Source organism: Elgaria multicarinata, chromosome 15 (assembly GCF_023053635.1).
Source record: "Elgaria multicarinata webbii isolate HBS135686 ecotype San Diego chromosome 15, rElgMul1.1.pri, whole genome shotgun sequence".
Taxonomy (NCBI): Eukaryota; Metazoa; Chordata; class Lepidosauria; order Squamata; family Anguidae; genus Elgaria; species Elgaria multicarinata.
Window position 1 is genome coordinate 839,879 of NC_086185.1, and position 27,354 is coordinate 867,232.

General features: G+C 44.6%; 1 protein-coding gene across 1 annotated transcript; it reads right to left on the reverse strand.

Moving 5' to 3' along the window:
* Nucleotides 1-85: 85 nt before the first annotated feature.
* On the reverse strand, nt 86-24,355 carry SLC25A43 (solute carrier family 25 member 43). Its single transcript, XM_063141786.1, has 5 exons — nt 24,059-24,355; nt 22,313-22,554; nt 20,996-21,168; nt 2,450-2,584; nt 86-1,408 (listed from the first exon to the last, which is right to left on the reverse strand). Exons 1-5 carry the CDS (start codon nt 24,331-24,333, stop codon nt 1,232-1,234), a joined length of 1,002 nt encoding a protein of 333 aa, XP_062997856.1. The 5' UTR covers nt 24,334-24,355; the 3' UTR covers nt 86-1,231.
* Between the last annotated feature and the right edge of the window lie 2,999 nt (nt 24,356-27,354).

The window sequence follows — 27,354 nt, forward strand, 5'->3', positions numbered from 1 at the left end:
CAACGCCAGCATGGCCAATGGTCAGGAATGCTGGGAGTTGTAGTTGAAAACATGTGGAGGGCACCAGGTTGGGGAAGGCTGAACTAGGTGGTCAGCTCTAGGCAGGGGCAAATCAGATCAAAGGACAGAAGCCGTCCAGAAGTTCTCCAGCCTGCCTCCTCACCCTCCTCTCTCCCAGAAAAGCTCCCCAGCTATGGATTCAAGCCCCAACACACACCTTGTAAAGCCCATTTTTAAGATGTGGTCATTTATATTCCCATAGATGTGCAGCATCAAACAAGTCCTCTTCAGTTTTCATGGGATTTTTTATTATCTTTTGCATGTGTTTCTTTTAAATAACTGTTCTGTGTTTCAGTGCACACAAGTAAATTACCCAATTCCGGCATTACCATCCCCCCACCCCCCCACACAACATGGATGGGAGGCGTTTTTCTCCTCTGCAGGCACCTTGTGTCTGTTTTGTGGCACTCACATCGCCACTCCATGGCAGGCCTGCAGGCCTTGTGGTTCCACATGCTGACTGCTGCAAGCACGTCTCCTGTAGACCAGGTGGTTCATCTGAGGTTCAAGGAACCTGTTTTTGCTCCGTCTTTAGGACCCGGGCTGCACCTACAGCAGAATGGGGGTGGTAGAATGGACAGCATCATTTCAGACGGCACAGCCAAAAGCTCCCCTACATCAGAACACTCTGTGCAGGCAGAAACACAGCAGAGCAGGAAGTGGGCTGTGATGGAATCTTTCTCCCTACTTTGCTAGATAAGAGATGGGGAATGGATAGCCCTCCAGATGTTGGTGGACTGCAAGGGCCTAAGGCTGATAGGAGTTGCAGTCCAAGAACATCTGGAGAACAACCGTCCCCCATTCTTGTAGCTGCATGTGTTTTCTTTTAACTTGCAGGAAGTTTGGTCCAAAGGAGAGCGATCAAATATTGCACATACACCCACCTTCAGTCTGAAGTGGTATAATCCACCCCACCAACTCATTCTGCTGCACACACACAGCAGGCCTGAGCCTGGGATGGCAGGTGCATTTAGCCCTAACAAGCCACAACCAATGGGTGCTGAGCTTCATGGGCCATCCAATTGTGCCTGCTGGATTTTCAAGCAAGAAGCCGCACAACTCAAGGTCAATGTCTTCATTTCAGTTTGCCCGATTAAGCCGGCAGGAAGACCTAGTATCCATTTTACAGTGTGATGCTCCAGTATTGCTTTGCAGAAAATGCTTCCCAGGCTTAAAAGTTTCTTCTTCCAAGGAGCTTTAATTCTTGCAATTCTTGGGGCTGTAAACTCTGGTCCACGCCTGGTGTTAGCTTGTAGCTTAGAGGGGAGTCAATGTAACCATTTTGATACAGGCAGACACGCTTGCAGAATTCAAAAGTGCTGAACATGACCCCAAAATAGGGTACAATCTGTTTAAAAAACAAAAACAAAGATCATCTGAAATTATTCACATATTCACTGATTCTCTAAGTTTCATGCCTATTGGTGAGAACTATGGATTGGGAAAAGTAGCGTTGCAACTTTTAATTGCTAGATCAATTAGTGAAGGTCAGTTTTGCAGTGCAAATATTCTGAAATAAGTCCTTGTGCTGAGTGGGACTTAATCCCATATAAGTGTGAACAGAATTGCAGGAGGCCCACAATGGGACTAACTTCCAAGTAAGTATGCATAGGGTTGTGCCGTTCATTGGCAATGGGTTACAATTTTAACCAGTGGGGCCGTGAGTTAAGTGTACACTGGGTTATGTTTCTTAAAAGGGGATTTGTCTCTGTCCTCAGCCTGTAATAACGGAATTGATGTGTGTTTTTTTAGAAAATATTGCAAGATGGCCTTTTGTTGTGAAGAGTGGTACCTTTTGTCTATGAAATTGTATGTGATCCTATGCTTCCATCAAATTCTCAAAAAAGCACTTATATTGAGGATTAGGTCACTGAATTTTATTTTTCTTCTAAGCTGCCCTGAACTATATGAGGAAAGGTGGGGTATGAATATTTTAATGTAAATAATTATGCAAAGATATTTAAATCTCATTTAAAAGAACAATACCATTAGGGCACAAGCCATGGTTGGCTTGGGAATGCTGGGAGTTGTGGGACTTTTTTCTGCCTAAACATGTATAGGATTGTGCCTTTAATGATTGAAAACAGGAGTGGAAAACATGTGGCCCTCTGGATGTCGTTGGACTGCATGGAAGCATCAGGAGCAGTAGCCATTGACAGCCTTCTCTTCCAGGAATTTGTCTAACCCCCTTTTAAAGTCTCCCTATGGACTTTCTCCAACCTGGCATCCATTATGCACAGCGCTATCATTTCCCCAACTCGCCTTTCTTTCTAAGCAAAACAATCCCAGATGTTGCAACATTTCTCATAGGGGAGTTGCTCCAGCCCTTGATCTTCTAGTTGCCTTTCATTGCGATGAACAACAGGGTGGGGGTGGGGTGCGGACATACCCTGAGTAAGTTGGCCATGAGCCCGTTCCACAGGGCAACCCAGCCCTTTGTCTTCACCGTCTGCTTGAAGCACTCCAGCATGCCTGCAAAATGGACGTCGACTCCTCCGTGGTCGGGGAGGCAGGGGCTCTGCGCCTGCGCCGGAGGGAACGCAGAAGTGTTTTAAAGCAACAGAATCTATTCCATGGAAAGTAAAGAGGATCCGTTTCCTGCAGTCTTTTAAGTCTGTTATTATTATTATTATTATTATTATTATTATTATTATTATTATTATTTATTTATTTATTTATTTATTTATTTATATAGCACCATCAATGTACATGGTGCTGTACAGATTACACAGTAAATAGCAAGACCCTGCTGCATAGGCTTACAGTCTGCTGCAGGTTTACTCAGAAGATGCAAGTCATGAGCAATCAGTGGGGCAAACCCCGAGGGAAGCATGCCGAGGGACGAGCACCCTTAGTACTGCCATGGCCACGCTTGACGGCAGGGGTTGGGAATATGTTGCCCTCCAGATGTTCTTGGACTCCAAGTCTCATCAGCCCCAGACAGCACAGCCAATAGTGAGGGGTGGGTGGGATGTGTCACCCAGCAACACCTAGAGAGCCACGTGTCCCCCATCCTGGCTCTATGTATTTCAGACAAAAGGCCTTGGAAGATCCAAGCCTTTTGTGTGTCACTCTTGCACTGTGTGAAAGCAAAGTGGAGCGATGTGTCTGCGTTTCATTCTGCCTTGCAAATTACATGAACCCCATTGGCCTAAATTTATAAAAAGTAACAGCACAACAGAGATTTTTTAAAGTTCAAAGCAATTACATAGTTAAAACAAACAAACCCCTTAACAGACCTCATTAACCTCAAAAGACTTCAGCTTTTAAAACTGGCCATTAGCGATCCACAGCACAACAACTTCAGCATTTCTAGTGAGAGAACTGTGAATCTCCCTCTCTTTCTGGCCAAGTTCCCAAACCAATGTTATGAGATGTTTGCAAAGCCCTCTACAAAACGTTTGCCAAGACAGACAAGTTGAGCCCTTAGGGACAGAGCTCATTTCCTTCCCTCATTCTTCAGGTTTTGAGAGCAGCTGCTTGACCCTTTGAAGAGGCAAAAGAGATACTGGCACTGCAGGTTCAGAACAAGAACTGCCTTTCATGCTTGGAGGAGAAAGAAACTCCCTTTTCTAAAACGAATTAGCCTGGTTTACACACAGGGAGCAGAGGGAGGCGACAGAATGGACCACACCAGCTCCAACTGGAGGCATTTGTTTTAAAATGCTCCCCTTCCTTAAAAACTCCTCACAAACAGAAAACCAGTAGAGCAGACAAAATCTCTTGATGTGCTTCCCTTGTATTTGCTGTGTGTGTGTGTTTGCTTTTACACAGGAGATCATTCAAGAGTGGTGTCCCCCACTTGCAATCTGATGCAGGACAACCATTTGAACACCTGCTGCCTAATTTCCATATCCTTCTGTTGTTTGTGCAGACCTGCCCCCGATTTTTTATAGGGCACGTGGAAAGCCTTTACTTGTGTAAGCTTTCCAAATGCACCCTGTTGCACCAATTGCATGCAACTCTAGTGCAGTGGCACGCCTCCCCAGGGCATTGATGGCTAGCATGCCAAGCTGACATGCAAAAGTGCTAGCAGACATAAGAACACTTGAACGTGACAAGACATGGGGAGAGCTGACCAGTGTTGGGGCTTTTTCCTATGCCCCATGTGCAGGATAAATCAGTCCTTGAGCAGCTTCCTAGAGGTGATAAGCCTGAAGGCATCCCCTCTGTCAGACAGGTGCATGGTGATGATATGTGAGATGCTACCATATCATGCAGTGATATGTCAAGCTCTTGGCAACTCATCTGTTTGCTGAAAGCTGAACCCCAGGGCCATGAGTCAGCTAAAGAGAATAATTTTCTAAGAGAGCCGTGGGCAGAAGACTTTTTACTGGACTAACTATTTGCCTCTTAACCGGTTAATGGATTACATTTCAATAACTTTTCCCATCACCATACCTTCAATACTTTGGAAGTCACCATAGAAAGTTTAACATAATTTTTAATTAGTAATATACACGTAAATAAACAATAAACAACACATTGAATAATTTATAATTTAATGAACAAAACTTCCCATCCCTTCACACTCAGAAGGAAAAGTCACCTTCACGATCTTCTTTTTTGCTCCCTAGTGATGTGGCAGATATGAAAACATTATCAAAAGAGAGCCATCGTCTACCTTCGCTGGTTAAAAGTTGTTCTCACTGATTCAAATTGCCCCCTACCAATTAATCGATTAAAGCTTTTGTTGATTAATCTGCAAGTAACAGCTTGCATTCAGCGGCCTACCCTAGAACCAGGGTGGGGAGTGGGCTGAGCCGTGGTCCACCCAGTGGCCCCTGGAGCTTGCCCACCTGGTCTGCGGAGGCTTGGGCTCACTCTGGGAGTTTTGCTCACCAGGGCTGGCTCTTCCATAAGGCAGAGTGAGGCAGTTGGGGCAGGCAGCAGCCTTTGGGTGTCAATCAAGGGCAGCAAATTCTTAGTTATTTACTTTGGTTTTCTTGTGTTTCTCCTGACAGGGACAGGGAGAGGCGCTTCTGGGATTTTCTGCCTGATCTACCAAAACGTGACTGGCTCTGGATGCGGTGTGCCTTGGTGGGGGAGGCGCCATTTACTGCTCTGCAACATGACCTGGGCTGCCCCCGTCACTCACGCCCATTCCAAGGCCCCACTCCCTGGCTGGAGGCCACGGGGGCTTTGGTAGGAGGTGGGCATTCCCCTTCCTCAAGTAGCTCCCCTCCCTGTTCTCTCCAATCAGATTGGGACCAGGGGATTCCTTTGGGCAGACTGGTAGCTGCACATTCATCCTTCACCATCCTCACTGTAGGCTGTAGGCTCTGGGGTGTATCGCTGTCCATTCACATCAAAGGGATGTAGTAAACCCAACTCCATGCAGGACTGCAGCCTGGAAGAGCCTTATTTCGACCCCACCCCCCTCCCCAGGCTGTACCACTGCCCCATCCGCCTGTCCTGCCAGTAAATGTTTCTGGATTAGTTAGACCTGCCTCTATGCCTGGTCAACAGTCAGGGCCAGATTAAACCGTTGGCTCCATGAAAGCACGTGCAGCCCCAATTTGGATTGGGACTATGGCAACTTGGGAGAGGGATTTAAACTTATCCCCTCCCACTCTTTATTCACTCTCCCTCCCTCCCCATGGGAGGGCAGTTAACAAAACAAAAATGTCTCCATTGGAATCCATGGAGCTGGGTTCCCCCCCTAACGACCCTCCCCACCTGTGTGTGTGTGTAGTGTCAACACGAAAACGGGAGGGAGGGAAGCTTAACCCTCTCCTCCCTAAATCACCACAGTTCCTACCTCAATCAGGATTACGCATGCTTACACAGAGGTAACGCGTGGGTCTGCTAATAACGCCCCACTTGGCTGTCATATTCACGCGTATACAGATCTCGAGGGGGCTTCCAAAGACCTGCCCGCTCCCCCCCCACCTGTCCCCCCAGGCTTCCTGTTGACGTCTCTCCGCCTTCTGCCTAGATGCCCTCCCAAAATCCCCATGCCTGAACTCTGGCTCCCTTCTGCAGAGACCTGTGTCCCTCAGCCGCTCTGTGACTCCGTTAACCCCCCCCCCCCCGGTTCCTCTTTGCGGGAGAGTTCTGAGCACATGTTTAACACTCCCAGTGAATCCACTGGGAATGAAGGAACACTGACTTTGGCAGGATCATGTCCCAATACTCCTTATTATACTCCTCTCTGCAAAACTATTTAAGCTGGTGGGTTCGCATTTGGGCCTAGAGATCCCTCCTGTCTGCACACAGTTTTAGTCCCTAAGGGTGAAATCCTATGCACATTTAGACCGAAAATGTCCTACAACTCCCAGCATTCCCCAGCCAGCTGTTGTGTTCAGCAGTATTTGCTCCAGTGTGCACCAGTGTGCATAGGATTGCAACCTAGGAGTCTTACAATGTAATCCCATTGGAGGATGGCAACAAGGGAGAGGGCCTTTTCAGTGGTGGCCCCCCAATTGTGGAATGATCTCCCTGATGAGGCTTGCCTGGCACCAACATTGTTATTTTTTCAGCGCCAGGTCAAGACTTTTCTTCCAGGTATTTAACATATGCTAAGTTTGTTTGTTTTTTAATGGCCCCCAGAACTGTTGTTGTTTAAATGGATACTGTTGTTTTATACTGTTGTTTTTATATTTTTGATGGTTTTAAATTTTGTATACTTTTTAATGTTCACTGTTTTTAACTTTTGTAAACCATCCAGAGAGCTTCGGCTATGGGGCGGTATATACATTTAATAAATAAATAAACTAGGAAGCATACTAGGAAGGCCACAGGGCCTGGCGGGACATGAGGCAGCCACATTGCTGAAGCTAAGCAGGTCTGGTCAGTGCTTGGATGGGAGACCCCCGGAAGCACAAGCAGCCCACTTGAGTTCCACAATGGAAGAAAGGTGGGATATAAATGCAATAAATAAATAAATAAATAATGAAAGAGTACATCTTGGCATGTTCAATAAGCCTTGAACCCTAGCAAGGGAATTTTAGGACTGCAGCCTTGTTGTCATTGTTGTTGTGAAGGCAGCAGGACACTCCATTTAAAAGAGAAGGACGCTCCATCCAACTCCCTGCAAGCTGTTATGCATTTGCTGCACCCAGAGTGATATTTTCAGGATGGAGGTATATCAATTCAGCTGCAGTCTCTACCGGACATCCACAAATCTCTCCTATTTCTCTTGCTTCTGTATTGTTTCCAGTGGTGTAACTAGGTAATTTTAGACCCTGGATTTAATGGTATTCCAGGGGGTGCCTTTAGAAGGCCATATGCATTATTTCAGTTGGGAAACACACCTTTTCTTCCACACACACAAGCACCATTTCCTCATGCTGTAGCTCTGGATTGTGGCTCCAAAGGCCAAGCTTTGCTGCACTGCTGATGGTTTCTCAGCTGCTAGCCACCGAACTGGGCCCTCTTCCAATGCTTTGTATTACTGTGTCTCACCACTGTTCTAGTGTAAACTGCCTTGAACACTGAGAAAAGTGATCTAAAAATACTTTCATAAATACATAATACATTAAGACAGAGCCTGTAGCAGGTCTTTCCAGGTAAAAGTAGTCACCCTGTTGGCGCAAGAATTCTTTGAAATTAAGAGCTGGAAATGGAAATCTCAACCTGGCTAATAAGGGATTAGGAAAAGAAGAAGTAACATGGACGGTCGAATCCGGGCAGTTCATTTCACTTAATCTGAAATCTAAAATAAGAACACACAATCCTTTTTGAGGGCTAGGTGAACAAGAATGCTAAGTTCTCCTAGGTCGAAGGAAAATAGACCTCGCTTGAAGCTTCAGCAAAACTTTGGGAATTGTTTGTTTGGAGACCTGTAGTTACTATTCTCCAGAGGAAGGGCCTGGGAAACGGACACAGTTAAGGCCTCCAGAGAAAAGGCAGAGATTATGCAAAGGAATGGGCTGATAACAACACAGCTCCCTGCTCTGGTGGAGCAGTGCTTAACAGCACAGAGAAAGCTGGTGGTACCTAAGAAGGCCGGTTGAGACTGAGGGCTTCAGCTCTCAGGACTTGGAATCTAACTTAAGTTCCAGGATTTCTTTACAACGTAATTAATTTTCCAATGCAAAGACAAACAAACAAAGGAAAATACATTGAATTTTAATCTAATTCTTGACAGATGACAAAACATTTAACGTATCCCCCCCTATGGTCAAAATATAGGTGGAATCCATTGGCTGCTTGCGGGGTTTGCTTATGGTTTCTCATAATAGCAAACTACATTACCCAGCACAAACTACATTTGCACAGCTATGAGTAGTGCACCAATGCTGCCGTTTCTTAATGATATCTGATCTAGCCACAGTCACAAATGCCTTTGTTACATCCTGTCTGGACTACTCTAATGTGCTCTACATGGGGCTGCCTGTTCAGAAACTTCAGCGGGTCCAGAATGCTGCGGTTACAAGAGCACGTGATTCCCTTGTAGCAATAGCTTCACTGGCTACTGGTCTTTTAATTTCTTTGTTTTTAATATTATTATTTATTTATATAGCACCAACAATGTACTTGGTGCTGTACAGAATATACAAATAAAACAGCAATACCCTGCCTAGAGGCTTACAGTCTAAAATCACATTAAAACATATGTTTTAATTTAGATTTTGGTTTTTAACAAGCAAATAAATCAGCAAACAAGTTCAAGGTGTTGGTTTAAACCTTTAACGTTTCCAAGGGAAGCTTGGAGGATGGCAACAAGGGAGAGGGCCTTTTCAGTGGTGGCCCCTCAATTATGGAATGATCTCCCTGACGAGGCTCGCCTGGCGCCAACATTGTTATCTTTTCAGCACCAGGTCAAGACTTTTCTCTTCTCATTTAACAGCATATGCTGTTTTTTTAACTGACCCCAGAATAGTTGTTTTAAACAGATATTGTCTGTTTTTGTTTGTATTTTATGCTTTTTATGGTTTTAAATTTTGTATATTTTTAAATGTATTATTATTATTATTATTATTATTATTATTATTATTATTATTATTATTACTACTACTACTACTACTACTACTACTACTACTACTACTACTACATTTATATACCACCCCATAGCCGAAGCTCTCTGGGCGGTTTACAAAAGTTTTAAAAAATGAACATTAAAAAGAAATTACAAAATGTTCACAGTTTTTAACTTTTGTAAACTGCTTAGAGAGCTTCAGCTATGGGGCGGCATATAGATGATGATGATGATGATGATAATGCCATTCATGACTTCGGTGGGACCCAGGAACATTAAGGGACAACTTCTCCCATGTCCTTCTTCCCAGGCATTAACATGCTCCACTTGGGGTCCTTCTCAAGAGTGCCGCCTCATATACGATTGAGCAGTTGGCAACAAGGGTAACAGGAGTAGGGCAGAATCTTGTACCCTGAGCTCTTTGGAGTAAGGGTGGGATAAACATGCAATAAATAAAGTGATGATGATGATGATTACGGCACCTTAAAGATTAACAAATTTATTCTGGCATAAGCTTTCTTGAACTAGACCCCATCAGACACAAGAAGGATTATCTTAAAGTGGTAAGCATGGCTGGAAATAAACACAGAGACCCTGAGTAGAAACTCAAGGCATTTCATATCTGTTAAGAATCTGAGGTACTGTGTTTGCTGATGAAAAGTCACCTCTGCCTTATATTTTAACACCCGCAGTAATTTGTGCATTCCTTCAAGAGTTCAATAACATACTGGGCAAAAGGAACACCCCCACCCAGTGCAACTCTTTACTCTCAGCCGTGACACTTCATGCCCAAATGTGCATACTGTACCTTTTAATTCTCTAACATGTCAATCAGGAGCAAATGGAAAGAAGGAGACAAAGGGATAAAATTAGGGTGCACAACAAACACGACTCAGTAAACTGACATTTTCCTGAGCTTTGTTTTTTAAGGAATAAGCAATTTGATACACATCCCAATTCTATGCATCTTTCCTCAGAAGTAAATAGCTTACTCTCAAGTAAATGTGCATGGGATTGCAACCTTGGTATTAAACAGCCTCACTTTAAAAAGTTTAAAGAGGAAGTCAGTAAATCCAGGTAGGAAGACCAAAGAAAAAAGCTGGGAGGGACAGGGGTTGAAATTTATTTTTCTTTATTAAAACATCTGTATCCTGCCCTATATCACTAGGATCTCAGGGTGGCGTGCAGATAACATTATACAAACAATATAGCATGTTTCACATAATTGGAAGCATTGGACTTCGTTATTGTGGTTAACTTAAAATAAATTGCTTCACATTTACCACAGCTGAGCCTCCCCGGTACTGATATCCTTTAAGGAAACTCTGGGAATAGGTGAGGATCTGGAATCTCCCTCAGCAGCATTCTAAATAGGCAGAGGGATCCATTCTGAGCTGGAAATGCACCTAGCGCATGAAATAGCACCGCCGAGGGGCTCTGAAGGACGCCACTTTTCTCCTCCACCAGCTCTGCAGCTTAAGGCAGAACTGCACAGGAGGAGGCAAATACCTATCAGGGACTTTCAAATCCATGGCGACCTTCTAGTACTCATGTGGGGCTGGAGCATTTGCAGAAGAGACCTAATGGGTGGGCTTGATTCCCCTCCCCACCTGCAGCCCACTGAGCTATTTTTCACTTGGCTTTCCAGATGGTCTCCGAAACTGGAAATGTGGGGGGGGGGGGGAGAGAGCAGAAAGCCCAAAGGGAAAGGTTGGCGGGGTGCGGGGTAGGGGGAGAATAAGCAGACAGAGAAAGGTTTAAGCGAAAGACCTGCCCCAAATTATTTCTTGCAAACACTCTCCTCTCCCATTTACACTACCTGGGCCAGGCGCCCCCAACCCCTGTGGGCAGATTTGGGAGTTTGAGGAACTGCTGTGAGCAACTCCACAAAATGCCTCATCAGTGGGTCGGCACTTTGGCTTCTGCCTTAAAATCTTTGGATTTTAAGCTGTCTTGTTCATCAAAACTTTTATTTTGTGTCTACTGGACACTGCAACATCTCTTTAATAAGGGATTGTCTAATTCAGCTAATTGCTGCTGGTGCAACACACCTAATGCTAATTTTAAACATATGTTTGGGCATCAGCCATTAGTTGCCTACTTTTGTGAGGAGGTTATTACGCAAATAAATTTTGTACTGGAACAGTTTTTAATATTCACTGATGTACAAGCTCTTTTACATTATTTACCTGCTTTATGGAAATTACATGGATTCTTTGCGCCCTTTTGTAAACACATATTACAAAATTAGAAGATGAAACACTCACCTCCTATAATGCAATGGATTGAGGACTTTACAATGCTTTCAATAAGATGCCCCTTCAAATAAATACTTAGTTGGATATGTGGTCCGCTTTTGTTGACGCCTATGCATAATCACTAGAAAGTTGTATGCATTTCATATGTATTTATTGATATGGGTGTATACAAATCCATGTACATATAGTTTTGTAAACCACCCAGAGAGCTTCGGCTATTGGGTGGTATAGGAATGCAATAAATAAATAAACAAGGTGGTGGTGTTGTTTTAAAAAAAACACCTTTGTGTGTGCCCTGTCATTGGAGGTGCCTGCAGGCACCATGTTGGGGACTCCTGACCTAGGCAGACAGGGATTTGAGGACCTGCGTTAGACCTTGGAGTTTGTTGGCTGAAGTGGGAATTTGTTAAGGATCTGGAAATGACCTATCAGCCCTTTGCGCTGATCAGCTGAGTGGGTGGGGAGTTTCATTCTGTTTCCTGACTCCTAGGTGAGCACAGCAGAGGAAACTACCCCAGCTGGGCTAGAAGGTATTCAAGGAAGTGAGCACCCAGAGAGAGCGAGAGAGCAGAGCACAGTGAGCAAACAGGAGTTTGGCTGGGGAGGCCAAGGGGGAGGTCCCTAACAAAAAAACGTTTTACTGAAACACACACTCATATATTAGGGGACTCTGTTGTTAACCTTCAGGGAGGAAAGGAGAAAAGCACAAGCTATTTCAACGCAATCGGAAAGGCAGAAACAAAAAGGGAATAGAGACTATGGATGGAAAGGACTCTCCAGTGGTGGTGACTTGCGAAGTGTGTGCAACGCTTGCGCTCCTGCCTGAGATCAATGTGGTGGACCTGTGCAATAAATGCAAGCTAATTGCACCGTTGGAAGAAAAAGTGAGAGGACTTGAGCAGCGAGTGTCCACCCTCCAAGGAATAAGACAAGACGAGGAGTTCTTAGATGGAACGGTGGAACTGCAACAGCACAGAGAAGCACAGGCGGTCGAAGAGCAGCAGCAAGTCGAAGCAGAAGTGGAGAATGTTGAGGCGAGGAAAAACGAAGCAGAGGAAACTCCTTGGAAAAGAGTGACAGTTAGGAGCAGAAAAACCAGAAGACACTCTGCACCAGTGGAAGCCAGATTCCGGCTGGACATCAGGAAAAACTTCCTGACTGTTAGAGCAGTACGACAATTGTTAAGTATATGAAAAGAAATACTTGCTTAGTCATTAAAATTGTGTGTGTATGGCTATCTCAGGGTTAAACAGAGAAAGTCTATCTGTGGGCAATTACCTTGAGATAGAGGCTGTTCTGGGAACCTTGCCAAGATTCTAAGTTAGCCTCATCACAGCTGTATGTAATGTAGATAAGAATTGTGTAGATCTGTATATAGTTTCTCACTTGTGTAAAATGGAACTGATCACTGCTCTATGATCACTGCTCTCTGTGCTGATCTGAACTGATCTGAATTGAACTGCACAGAAGCCTGAAGGAAATAAACCAGCTCTGCTGTGTAAGACCTGTGTGATGTGTGTTTGTTTCTGAGCACAAACAGAGTTCCAGAAGGAGAAAAGTTCTGGCACAATAACCCAACAAAGGTTATGGGCCCAGCCCAGCCCAGTCCAGTCCAGGCAAGTCTACGCCAGCCTAACCCAGGCAGAAGAACCAGAACTTGATGGGAACGGTGCAGTATCAGAACCAGAACCAGGAGTCTGCTAAAACAGAAAACTGTTGATGGAGGAAGACATCAAGCTAAAGCCAGTGCTGCAAAGTGAGGAAAAATCTCAGTCGGCTGACTCTGAGGAGGACTCTGAGCAGGAGGACGGTGAGATACCAATTCCTAAAGCAGAGGGAATGGCAGGAGCTAATATGTCTGGTTTGCATCAATTGTTAGAAAAGCTGAATGACTCTAACTATGCATTATGGTCTTACAAAATGCAAATGTATCTGATTCAGGCTGAACTGTGGTATGTAGTCACAGAGGATCCACCAGATAGAGCAGATCCACAGAATGCTAAATGGTTTAAGGACGATGCAAAAGCAATGGCAGTTATTGCATTAGCTGTGGAAGACTCTCAAATTTCCTTCATTCAGTTTTTGAATACATCAAAAGAGTGCTGGAATGCGCTACAAGCTGTATATCAAAGAGAAACAGCGGGCAGTAAAGTAATTCTAACCCGGAAGCTGTATGGAATGAAGCTGAAACCAGGGGAGTCTATGTCAAACCATTTGAAAAGCATGAGAGAACTCTTCAATCAACTCAGGGCACGAGGGATGGAGTTTACAACTATACACCAAGTCTATGTGATTTTGTCAAGTCTTGATTCATCGTACGACGCGGTTGTCACCATGATGGAAAGTCAAGAGGAGAAAAATTTAACCCTCGAGTATGTAGCTGGAAAACTACTGGAAACCTATGAAAGAAGACAAGCTTCAAAACAACAGAGCCTTAAACATCCTGTGGCTGAATTTCAACAAAGCCATAAATCTTCTGATGTGGTGGCTGCATTAAAGGCAAGGAAATGCTTTAATTGTGGTTCCACAGAACACTTAAGGCGGGATTGCAACAAGAAGAAGAAAAAGCAGTCGACAGCAAAGTGGAGAGAAGAAAACAACATGAATGAAGCTGAATCAACAAAGAAGTGTCTTCTAGCAAGAGTCAAAGAAACAATGAATCCTTGGTTTTTGGACTCTGGGGCTTCAATAAGTATGGCAAAAGACAAACTTTCATTTGTAACCTTGGAAACTTCTACTTCAAAGCAAAAGTGTGTTACCCTTGCAAATGGAACAAAAATCCAGATTTGTGGTGTGGGTAATGTATATTTTGATTGTCTGGGAGTTGAACTACAAAGTGTTTTATATGTACCAGAATTAGAAACAAACCTTCTAAGTGTGTTTCAGTTAACAGAAATGGGGTATGAGGTTTGTTTTACTGAAGAAAATTGTACTATAAAACAGGGAAACAAGGTGTGTGTGCAGGGAATAATGAAAGATTCTTTGTATGTGATTAATACTTGTACAGAAAATGAAGTTGTAGCCAGCAAAGTCACAACAAAAACAATAGCCAATTGCAAACCACACCAAGAGTGTATCCATTTAACTCATAAAAGGTTTGGTCATGCTAACTATAAAACAATTTCTAAGATTCCAGAATTGTGTGAAGGGGTGAAAATCAAACCATGTTCTAACTATGTAGAATGTAATGTATGCAGTGAAACCAAGTGTCATAAGTCAAACATTCCAAAACATAGTGAGAGAACAACAAAAAGAATTTTTGAATTAATACATGCAGATCTTGCAGGTCCTTTTGAGACAAGTCAAGGAGGAAACAGATTTTTCTTGTCTATTGTTGATGATTACAGTAGATTTGGATTTGTGTATGTGTTAAAACAGAAGAGTGAAACTTTTGGAAAGTTCAAAGCGTTTGTTAAGTGGAGTAAAAATAGATTTAAAGAACCTATAGCTAATCTAAGAACGGACCGGGGAGGTGAATTTCTTAGCAACCAATTTAAAAAATTCCTCAGTGATGAGGGTATACAACATGACCTTACTGCTCCATATTCACCATTTCAAAATGGAGTTGCAGAAAGGAAAAACAGAACCTTGCAGAACATGTTAAGAGCTCTATTGAAAGAGTCAGGATTGTCTAACCTGTTCTGGGCAGAAGCTTTGTCCACCTCAAATTATTTGTTAAACAGGCTTTACCACTCTGTACATGAAAAAACTCCATATGAAATGTTTTACAAAAGAAAACCTAGAGTGTCACATATAAGGGTTTTTGGAAGTAAATGTTTTGCTCATGTTCAGAAAGAAAACAGACCAGGAAAGCTAGCTCAAAGAGGTTTGGAATGTAAACTGTTGGGATATGATACACAAACAAAAGGCTACCGTTTGTGGTCTCCATATCACAAAAGTGTAATTGTAAGCAGAGATGTAGTTTTTCATGAACAAATGCAGGAAACAAAACAGTATGTAAGTTTGCCTGTAGAACAGAAAGCTGTAGAAACAGAAGAAATTCCTGAACAATCTCAGCAAGAGAGGGAGGGGGAAGAAACTGTAAAGGAGGAAACTGTGCCTGTAACTATGCCAAAGCGACCAGAAAGGGAACGCAAAGCTCCAATTCGTTATTCAGATGAATACCAAAGCAAACAGGTTTCTCATAGAGCTTTACTAATAGCCTATGAACCTACTTCATTTGAGGAAATTCAGGAAATGGAACCTACAGAAGCTCAGGGCTGGCATGAAGCAATGTCAGAGGAAATCAGAGCAATGGAAAAAAATGAAACGTGGGAGCTAGTACCTTTACCTGAAGGTCGTAAAGCCATTACCTGTAAATGGGTATTCAAAGTAAAACAAAATGAGAAAGGACAGGTGGAACGTTACAAGAAAACAAAATTGTGTAGCAACCTCTAGTGCAGAAGCAGAATATATCAGCTTATCTCTGGCTTGTAATGAGATTGAGTGGTATAAACAATTATTTGCTGATCTAAGGTTGGAAATTGAGACACCAGTAACCATATTTGAGGATAATCAGGCATGTATTAGTATGGCTACATCTGAAAAGTGTAAACCAAGAACTAAACATGTGGATGTTCGTTATTCTCATGTGAAAGATATAATTCAGAAGGGCTGGATTAAGCTTGAATATTGTCCATCTGAAATGATGTTGGCTGATTTATTCACAAAACCAGTATCAATGGTAAAACACAAAGAGATGCTTTTAAAGCTGGGTCTCAGATTGTAACACAATTTAAACAACATGCGCAAGAGGAGGACTGTTAAGTATATGAAAAGAAATACTTGCTTAGTCATTAAAATTGTGTGTGTATGGCTATCTCAGGGTTAAACAGAGAAAGTCTATCTGTGGGCAATTACCTTGAGATAGAGGCTGTTCTGGGAACCTTGCCAAGATTCTAAGTTAGCCTCATCACAGCTGTATGTAATGTAGATAAGAATTGTGTAGATCTGTATATAGTTTCTCACTTGTGTAAAATGGAACTGATCACTGCTCTATGATCACTGCTCTCTGTGCTGATCTGAACTGATCTGAATTGAACTGCACAGAAGCCTGAAGGAAATAAACCAGCTCTGCTGTGTAAGACCTGTGTGATGTGTGTTTGTTTCTGAGCACAAACAGAGTTCCAGAAGGAGAAAAGTTCTGGCACAATAACCCAACAACAATGGCCCCAGTTACCTAGGGAGGTTGTGGGCTCTCCCACACTAGAGGCCTCCAAGAGGCAGCTGGACAACCCTCTGTCAGGGATGCTTTAGGGTGGATTCCTGCATTGAGCAGGGGGTTGGAATCAATGGCCTTTTTAGGCCCCTTCCAACTCTACTATGATTCTATGAACCAGTAGCACTATGGAACCGCTTCCAGGTACTGGAGGATGAGACAGGAGGACAGTCTTCAGAGGAAGAATTAGAGGGGACCCCATGCGACTGCGAGCAAGAGGCCAGTCGAGCAGAAGCAATGAAGCCGAGACCTACAACAACAACGACAACAAGAGAAGAGGATCGTTGTGGGTGACTCCCTACTACGTGGGCTTGTTGTGATGACCCACGGACTCGCCAAGTATGCTTTCTCCCTGGAGGATGGATTAGAGATGTGACAGAAGGGTTGCCAAAGCTCATAAAGCCCATTGACACGGACCCCTTACTTCTCATCCATGTGGGAACAAATGATCCTGCCAAACGGAGCTATGAAGAAATCATATCAGACTTTGACGCTTTGGGAAGGAAACTGAAGAACTTTGGGGTCCAGATAGTTTTCTCATCCATCCTTCCAGTTCTTAGAAGAGGAACAGAAAGAGAAAGAAAAATACTCTGAGTGAACGACTGGCTACGAAGGTGGTGCCGACGTGAGAGATTTGGATTCTGGCACCATGGGCTATGCTACTTGGAAGATGGACTGCTGGCAAGGGATGGGTTGCACCTCACAACGGCTGGGAAGAATATGTTTGGCCACAGCCTGAAGAACTTCATCAGGCAGGCTTTAAACTGAATCCTATGGGGCAGGGAGACGTAAACTTGGAGGTAACAACGGACGAAGGCTTATGCACCATAACAGGGAGAACAGCTCTAATCGTGCCCAATAACAGTCTTCACAATAGTGTAGGAAAGAAGACAGACTATAAACCACATGGTCTTCAGTGTCTACGTACTAATGCCCAGAGTTACAGGGAGCATACAACCTTGGTATGCTTCCAGAGGCAGGCAAAAACATTTTTGTTCCATAAGGCCTTTGGGGAATAGTCTGGACCTCTGCTTATGCGTTGTTTATGCATTGGATTTTTTTTTTTAAAATAGTTGTATTTTAAATGTTTTAACATTGCAGCATGTTTAATTATATTTTTAAACTTTTGTATATCTCTATTTATAGTTTTAACTGTACATGTTCGAATTTGTAAAGTCACCTTGAGTCCCAAGACTGGGGAAAAGGTGAGATGATGATGAGGATGATGATGATGATAGTAACTGAAACTTGGTGGGATGACTCCCATGACTGAAATACAGCAATTGAAAGATATAACTTGTTCAAAAAGAACAGAAGAAATAGAAAGGGAGACGGAGTCACACGGTATGTTAAAAATACTTATCCCTGCACAGAAATACATGAGTATGAGCCTGGGAGCCCCATTGAGAGCATCTGGATTAAAATAAATGGGACAAGGAATAAAAGGAGCATGATAGTGAGAGTCTACTACCGACCACCCAATCAAGGAGAAGACGAGGATGAAACTTTTGAAAAGCAAATTGCAAGTGTTTCTGGGAAGTGCAATGTAGTAATAATGGGGGACTTCAATTGCCCTGATATCTGTTGGGAGACAAATTCTGCAAAAGGTGGTCATGCCAAAAAATTCCCGACATGTGTTACTGATAACTTTCTCCTACAGAAAGCGGAAAAACGAACTAGATGACCTAGTGGATAAAGTGGCAGATAAGGGAACTCTGGGGGGAAATAACCACATCATACTTGAGTTCTTGATTTTAAAGGCAGCAAAAGCTGATTGTAGCCATACATGTACTCTGGATTTTAGGGAAGCCAATTTTAATAAACTCAGGACAATGATAAAGGCACAAATACAAGCATTTCCAACATGGAAAAAAGGTAGAAGACAACAGAAGAAGCCAATGTGGCTCCACAAAAAGCTTAGAGATGACCTGAAAATGAAAAAGGACACATAAAGGAAGTGGAAGGAAGGCCAGGCTACAAAAGAAGAGTACAGACGGGTAGCTCAGAAGTGCAGGAAAGGCATCAGGAAGGCTAAAGCTGAGAATGAGCTGAGGTTAGCGAGGGATGCTAAAAGCACCAAAAAAGCCTTCTTCAGGTATGTGCACAGTAAAAGACAGAGGAAAGAAAATGATGGCTTAACTACTCAATGAGGATGACAGACTTATAACAGATGACAAAGAAAAGGCAGAAGTGTTCAATTCCTGCTTTGGCTCAGACTTCTCCCAAAACAGGGTCTGTGACTCCCTTGCAAAAGTGAAGTACAAGCTGAAGGGCCAGGATTGCAGCTTGAGATTGATAAACAGATGGTTAAGGAACACCTAATTTCTTTGAAGGAATTCAAATCTCCATGGCCCGATGAACTACATCCTAGAGTAATAAAGGAGCTGGTAGAAGAACCCTCAGAACCACTGTTTATTAACTTTGAGAAATCATGGAGGACGAGAGATGTGCCGGACAAATGGCTGAAGGCTAATGTCCCTATCTTCAAAAAAGGCAAAAAGGAGGAACCTGGGAACTACAGACCAATTAGCCTGACATCAATCCCTGGGAAATTTTTGGAGCAGATTATAAAGAAGTCCGGGCCCGATTCAAAGTGCTGGTATTAACATTTAAAGCCCTAAACTGCTTGGGGCCAGGCTATCTGAAGGAACGCCTCCCCCCATATATACCTGCCCAGACCCTAAGGTCATCTTCAGGGGTCCTTCTCCGCGAGCCTCCAGGTGGCTACCGAGGAGGAAGTCCTTCTCTGCTGTGGCACCCCAGCTGTGGAATGAGCTCCCTAAGGAGGTTCGCTTGGCACCTACATTATATGCTTTTAGATGCCAGGTGAAGACCTTTTTATTCTCCCAGCATTTTAACAATCTATAAATAAATTTTAACTTGGTGTTTTAAATTTGTAATTTTGCATTGCTGCTGTTTTTATCTGGTTGAGCTTTTATATTGTATTTTATATTATGGTTTTATGCTGTTGTTTTATACTTCGAATGTTTTTAATTTTTATGAACCGCCCAGAGAGCTCCGGCTATTGGGCGGTATAGAAATGTAATAAATAAATAAATAAAATAAGTCAATCTGTAAGCACCTTGAAAACAATGCAGTGATTTACAGAAGCCAACATGGATTTGTCAAGAACAAATCCTGCCAGTCTAATCTGGTCGTGTTTTTTGATCAGGTAGCCTCCCTTGTGGACTGTGGGAATGCTTTGGACATAATATATCTAGACTTCAGTAAAGCTTTTGACAAAGCACCCCGTGAGGTGGATTCACAGTTGGCTACAGAATCGGACTCAAAGAGTGCTTATCAATGGAACCTTCTCAAACTGGGGAGAGGCAACAAGTGGGGTACCGCAGGGCTCAGTCCTGGGCCCAGTGCTCTTCAACATTTTAATTAATGATTTGGACAAGGAGGTGCAAGAATGCTTATCAGATTTGCAGATGACACAAAATTGGGTGGGATAGCTAATACCCTGGAAGACAGAAACACAGTTTAAAGTGATCTTGATAGGCTGGAGCACTGGGCTGAAAACAACAGAATGAAATTTAATAGGGATAAATGCCAAGTTTTACACCTAGGAAAAAGAAACCAAATGCAGTTACAAGATGGAAGATACACAGCTCATCAATACTACAAGCCAGAAGGGTCTTGAAATTGTTGTAGATCACAAGCTGAATATGAGCCAACAGTGGCCTGGTTCAGACGTGGCTGGAAAAAAAGCAAATGCTATTTTGGGCTGCATTAATAGAGGTATACCTTCCAAACCACGTGAGGTACTGGTTCCCCTCTATTTGGCACTGGTTAGGCCTCATTTTGAGTACTGCATCCAGTTCTGAGCACCATACTTTAAGAAGGATGAAGACAAGCTGGAAAGGGTTCAGAGGTGGGCAATGAGGATGATCAGGGTTCTGGAAACAAAGCCCTATGAGACACTGAAACAACTGGGCATGTTTAGCCTTGAGAAGAGAAGACTGAGGGGAGACATGATAGTACTCTTCAAGGACTTGAAAGGTTGCCACACAGAGGAAGGCCAGGAAGTCTTCTCGATCACCCCAAAGTGCAGGACATGGACCAATGGGCTGAAGTTACAGGAAGCCAGATTCCAGCTGGACATCAGGAAAAATTTCTTGACTGTTAGAGCAGTGCGACAATGGAACCAGTTATCTAGGGAGGTTGTGGGCTCTCGCACACTAGAGGCATTCAAGAGGCAGCTGGACAACCATCTGTCAGGGAATGCTTTAAGGTGGATTTCTGCACTGAGCAGGGAGTTGGACTCGATGGCCTTATAGGCCCCTTCCAATTCAACGATTCTATGATCACAACCAGCATCTATATGTAGAACTTAAGCAACTTTAAACCTGCATGTTCATTTTTGTGATGTTTCTCACAAAATGTCCATCACTCGGACAGTGTGCACGTGTGAGTGTGCGGTATAACCTGTGCAGGATCTCCCTCTCCGCTGCATACTACTCTTCTAGAGGCTGTGTGTGTTACATGCACCTGCTCTAAAAGATATGTGCAAAGGCCCCCTAAGCTGCCTACCTGCATTTTCCTCTTGATCGTTTCGAACGGGAAGGAAAGAGACTGTGCAACGCCAGCAGCCAGGCAGCCATTGATGAAGCTCTGCACTGGAGTGAAGTGGAGGCTGGGGTCGCTCCAGAGTTTATCCAGATGGGTGTAAACAAGGAAAGAGCCAACGGAAAACGGCACAGCCCCTGTCGTGGAAAGCAAACAAAGAGAGACTTGTCTGGGATTGCTGGTATAGGTCACTGTTGGCACAAACGCTTATGGTGGGCAAGACCAACAGTGGCCAATTAGACGATGGGCCATCTAATGATGGCCAATCGGCTGCCCCAAAGGAGTTTGCAAGCAAAGCATGATGGGAATATCAATCTCCAGCAATTACTCTCTGTCTAGGTTCACACAACCTGCTACCCCACACTCAGTGGTCGAGTGTGGCTTGTTGTTGAACTGTGGGTTATTTACTAAATAATGGGTTAGCGTGTTGTCTGAACCCAGGGCATTTTCTGCAGAGTGGCTTGATAACCACCCTGAACAACCCAATAACAAACCATGGCTTGTTCAAGAAAAATAACAAGCCACCTCCCACACTAGAGGCCTTCAAGAGGCAGCTGGACAAGCATCTGTCAGGGATGCTTTAGGGTGGATTCCTGCATTGAGCAGGGGGTTGGACTCGATGGCCTTGTAGGCCCCTTCTAACTCTGCTATTCTATGATTCTATGATAACCCGCATTGAACCACTGAGTGGATTGTGTAAATCCAGTCCCTGTCCAGAGGTAAATGTAGCCACTAGCAGATCGATCCTTTCTGTGTTCAGCGTTGACTTTACTACACTTGAAGTTTCACTAATGCCTAAATATGACTGAATTTTTGTTCATGGTAAAATGGTAAGCATTTTACTGTAAAACTCAGAACATTTTGCCATATAAGCTTGTCCCAACATTAAAAATGTTAGGCTTGGGGATAATTTCTTTTAATGACATGTTTGGAATATATGAGTCAAGTTACATGTGACCCTAAACACATCACTTTGCAGTTGTGTGAATCTTTTAAAAATGATAAATAGTAGGAACTGGAAGACCCAATCAAGATCTGGACTACAGCGTGTGGGGAGGAGGTTAAGCCCTTTTCTCCTGTGCTGTGGTCTCCATGAAAGCCCCTCCCTCACAGACCCAAAGCTGCTATCTGCTCTGAAAGGGAAACCCAGGGCTATCAACAGTTCTTTGGGGTGTGTGGGTGTGTTGTGGCTGCGATCAGGCACAAGAGGAAAGGATTAACACCCCTTCACAGCAGTTCCCCTAGGAACACCAGCAGGCACCATTTATTAGTCAGAGGTACCTAGTATTGATAGTGAAGCACCGCGATAGAGTGCAGCGACTCCTTCCTGATGATAGATCATATACAAAGCATGAACAATTCCTTTGTAGGGGGGCTCCAATCGGTTCTGTACAATGAGTCGCGTCTTGACAACCTCTGTTGGGTAAGTTGCAATGGTGGCCACCATCCCGGCCAGGCTCCCTGCCACAATGGCACTCCGGTGGGAAATGTGGCCCAAATCATCCACAAACAGCATGACAAACCTAGGAAGAGACATGGGGAAATCACCAGTGACTACAGGGGGTCTTGCTAGGCATGCAAGAGGTTCAGGGCTGAGGTCCACAGGGCACCAAAAGCTGATGCATACTAATTTATACCTATATATGAAAATTTAGAAATAATTACTTATTTAAATTTTGCAGAAGACAAATCCAGACAATTAATTTCCCATTCAAATCACACCACCCCTAGGTTATCCTAAATCAGTCGCTCCTCTTCAGTTAAAATTAATTTGCAATGGCTGTGAAATAGGTGTGGAAAATGCACAAAAAAGAGGGGCTGATGCATTTTTCGTGAGCCTTTTCAATCCAAGCAATTAGACTTATATAACTTTTTTCTCTTCCATTGGGTTTCAGTTAAAATCAAAACACAGACAGTTGGATTGACTATAATTAAAAATTCATATAGTTTAATATAAAGATCACAAACATGTGCAAACTTTTGAGATATCCAGAACTGGTCAGCTGATGAAGAGATCTAGAGATCTCAGAAGCTTCTACTGTTTTTGTGATCAGTGGGAGATTAATCTCTGCTTAGTTTAGGCCTGAAATAAGGAAGACCTCCAAAGTCTGGCTGAAGCAGAAACCCCAGAACCTAAAGAACCACCCAAACAGGGTAAAAATCACCAGGCTTGAATTTCAGCTCCGGGCACCCCCCTCCCCACGGGAGCTATACCCGGTTCCCACCGCTGGGGGGCAAAAGTAACATTTTCAAGGAATTCACAGATTTATAATCCGATCAGCAACAACAAGGGGAGTTTTCACTTCTGCATTTGGCACGGACCAGTTTACGATGTGATCGTGTACGTCCCAAAATGAATGTGAGCATTGTCTGTCTAGCCACCCCACAGCCTCGTACAAAAAAGAAGTTCTGCTTAACCACCCAGCCCTTTCAGACTCTTGCTATGAATTTTTCTGCATGGAAAAATCTGAATCTTTACATTTTCTGGACAGGGGGGTGGGTGGATGTGTCATTCCTAATTGTTAAGGCTTCCGACTGAAACTGCACCCCCCCCCCGCGCGCCCTAATTACATACCTGCCACACTCTTCGTGGCCCTCTCTGTACCAGCACCCCAACCTTAGAGGGGAAACCCCGAGCTTCCAACCCGAGACGCACTTTCCTGGAAGCAAGCCCCATAGAACTGGTTGAGGCTTCCCTGTGAATAGATCCGTCCAGGATTGCCCAGTTGACGACTCCGCTCTGTGCTGTCCCCCCCTCCCACTCGGGTCCGATTGCTCAATACTATAAAGGCAGACTTTGGTTTTGGTTTTAATTGTTAAAGCCTCCTTACAGAGCAGTCCAGGGCACGTTCAATGGGGCCGTGAATCCCACTGCATCCCGTGGGCATAAACGCGTCGGCGAAAGCTCGGAGCGCGCAACGCAATCCGAAGGCAGGCAGGCAGACGAGGCCGTCGCCGCCGGGCATCCGCCGCCGCCGCTCTCGCGCCGCCGAGATCCAAGGCCGCGCCGCCCGTTCGCCGGCTTACCTGCGGTAGGAGGCGAGCTGGAGGGCGCTGCAGGGGAAGAGGCGCAAGCAGGCGGCGAGGTTGCCCTTCCACAGGGCTCCGAGGCCCTCGGCCTGGCACAGGCTGCGCCCCGCCCGCCAGAGCCGCCCCCGGCGGGCATGCGGCGTGCCCACCTGGGCCAGGACCGTGAGCACCTCCAGCGGCGCCGTCAGGCTGTGGCTCGCGGCTCCGGCCAGCCCGGCGCAGCCCAGCCGCTGCAGCGCCGTGAGCCGGCTGTCCCGCTTCCAAGTCGCCATGCCGCCGCCGCCGCCGCCTTCACCATGCTCGGTCCGGGCGGGCCGGCAGGCCGGCGCGCGCGGACGGGGAGGAGGAGGAGGAGGAGGGCGTGCTCCGCCTGCTTCCCCTGTGCGCGTCGCGCTGGGCTGCGCAACGCCGTCGGGGGCGGCGCAGCGGCCCGGAGGCGGGAAGGGGGAGGGCGCACCCAGCAGCGGGAGGAGCAGCGTCCAGGCCAGCCCTCTGTTCACACGCGGGCCTTGGAGGGGGGACGGAGGGGGGGACGGACGGACCCGCAAGCACGACATGAGAGCAGCAGCACCCCGCCCTGCCGCCCAGGCTCCCCGGCCAAGGCCACAGCACACTTCATTGGGTGTGCGCCCAGGGAATATTATTGTTAAAGGTGAACGTTTATTGGATACTCAATAATAAAGGATATTGCAGACGTTGATGCCCTACTCGCATTTGGCTTGGCTGACCGCGGGAGGGTCATTGCAGGTGAGGGGTGTTCGTGAGTGAGGAGATGCTCCTCAAGTCCCAGCATTGGTGTAGTCACTGGCCAGAAGAAAGTCTTAAGAGGCGTTATTAGCCTTTGCTGCCCTTCCTCCTGGCCTCCATGGCTACGATGCCTTTTCATTCCTACTGCCGGGAGCAACAACGCGCTGTTGGTGGCAGTGGAGCAGCTGGAGGGCAGTCAGAGGACTATTCCTGCTGCAACTGGATCTCCCTCTGGATCCCTACTCAATGCCCCCCCCCCCAACTTGGCACTTATTGCTTGAGATATTAGGGTGTGCCTGGGCACACCTGGCACACCCCTTGTACATGCATATGCGTAGGCTTACTGCCTCTGACACTGGAAGTACCATATAGCCACCAGTACAAGTAGCCACTGGTAGCCTTATCCCTCATGCATTTGTTTAACTGCCCGTTAAGGCCAGCCAAATTGTTGGCCCTCACTGCTTGTGGAACTGAATCCCCATAGATCGACAATGCGCCGTATGGTGAAATGCTTCCTTTTATCTGCCCTGAATCTCCTTAATGGGATGACGCCTTTGGCTTCCAATATTATGAAGGAGAAAAATGTCTCCTGTTCACTTTCTCCACTCCATGCATCATTCTGTAAGCCTCTATCACTGCTGATGTTACTACTGGAGTAAATGACTGCACTTTGAGGCTAGTTTTTATGGCCCTCCAGCAGTATAAAAAATGGAATAATTGAATGAATGGTTGCTGACTCATCTTGAGTATCACAAAGAGAGCAGAGTGAAGTGCCTGCTTATAGATAGGGTCCAGGGCCAAACTTGGGGAAGATCCCTGGTTTAGAACTGAGGTAAGCAAATGAAGTAGTCCATAGAGCAGTTCGACAATGGAACCGATGACCCAGGGAGGTGGTGGGCTAGAGGCATTCAAGAGGCAGCTGGACAATCATCTGTCAGGTATGCTTTAAGGTGGATTCATGCATTGAGCGGGGCGGGGGAGTTGGACTTGATGGCCTTGTAGGCCCCTTCCAACTCTGCTATTCTATGATTCTATGAATGGTTCTGCAGTATTTCTAAAATGATCCGGCCATGTACAGCTGTGCTAGTATAAGCAATCTGGCTTTCCACAGGTGGTAATAATACATGCCAGGTTGGCATACCACTCACAAAGAGCAGGAATGGTCACGGTTCGTGTCTGTAAAAAAATGCTGTTCCAGGGAAACCATGCCCAACAGCTAGACTATAAAATCTGCTCCAGTACCAAAATCCTTTGCTATATTCAAGGAGAGATTACGTCAAAATCAGAAAAAAAATGCTCTAAAATCCATGGTTTGGAGCCAAGGATAGACAGCCTGGCTGTAATCTGCTGTTGATATTAAGTGATTATGTAACATGGAAGCATTTGGATTTGACTTTTTATTTATTTATTGAAACACACACCATTTTTTTTAATCTGCTGAGTCTTTGAGTATGTCCTATTCTTTCCAGTAAGATGATATTATACAGAAAAAAGCTTGTGCAATATTTAGTGGCCCAGAATAAACTAGCAAGACACAGGTTTGTATTTCTCTTCAACAATGAGCTTACTAGATTGCTTATGGCAAGCTACTACTTCTCAGCTCCTCAACTGCAAAATGTGGGTAAGAACATAAGACCCTTCTGGATCAGACCAAGGGTCCATCTTGTCCAGCATTCTGTTTACACAGTGGCCAATCAGCGGCCCACGGAAAACCCACGAGGTAGGACATGAGTGCAACAGCACCCTCCCACCCACGTTCCCTAGGAACTGGTGTACATAGGGATACTGTCTCAAATACTGGATGTAGCTCACAGCCATCAGGACTAGTAGTCACTGATAGCCTTCTCCTCCAGGAATTTGTCTAACCCCCTTTTAAAGTCATCCAAAGTGGTGGTCGTCACTACGTCTTGTGGTAGTGAATTCCATAGCTTACTGCGCATGCGTGAAGAAGTCCTGCCTTTTATCTCTTAACTCTCCTCCAAGTCAACTTCATGGCATGACCCTGCATTCTAGTATTATGAGATTATTCTATATTATGAATACTGGCCTATTTTACAGGGTGGTTGCGAGGATTGTTCAACTAATGTATGTGACATGCTTTGGACATTCTACAGCATCTTCCTCTGAACTGAGATCTCTGGTTTTACTACACGTTGCATTTCTCTTACTATGTTCAGTCTTTTAACCTTTGTAAACCGCTCAGAGAGCTTCAGCTATGGGATGGTATATTATATTATTATTATTATTATTATTATTATTATTATTATTATTATTTAATAGGAAAAATCCTTAACTTGAAAAATTAAGGGCACAATCCTATGTATTTTTAGACAGAAAAAAATCTAGGCTGGCTGAAGCATAGTTTTAGGGCTTTTTTCTTTTTTCTTTTGGTCTAATCATGCACCTATGATTACACTTATGAGTTTATCAGTGGGTTTTATTAGTATCATGTTATCAAATTACACAAACTCATGGTACTAATAGTGCAGAAACATTTGGGATTTCCAAAGCAAAACTGCTTTGTAGCCAGAAATATTTTCAACCAC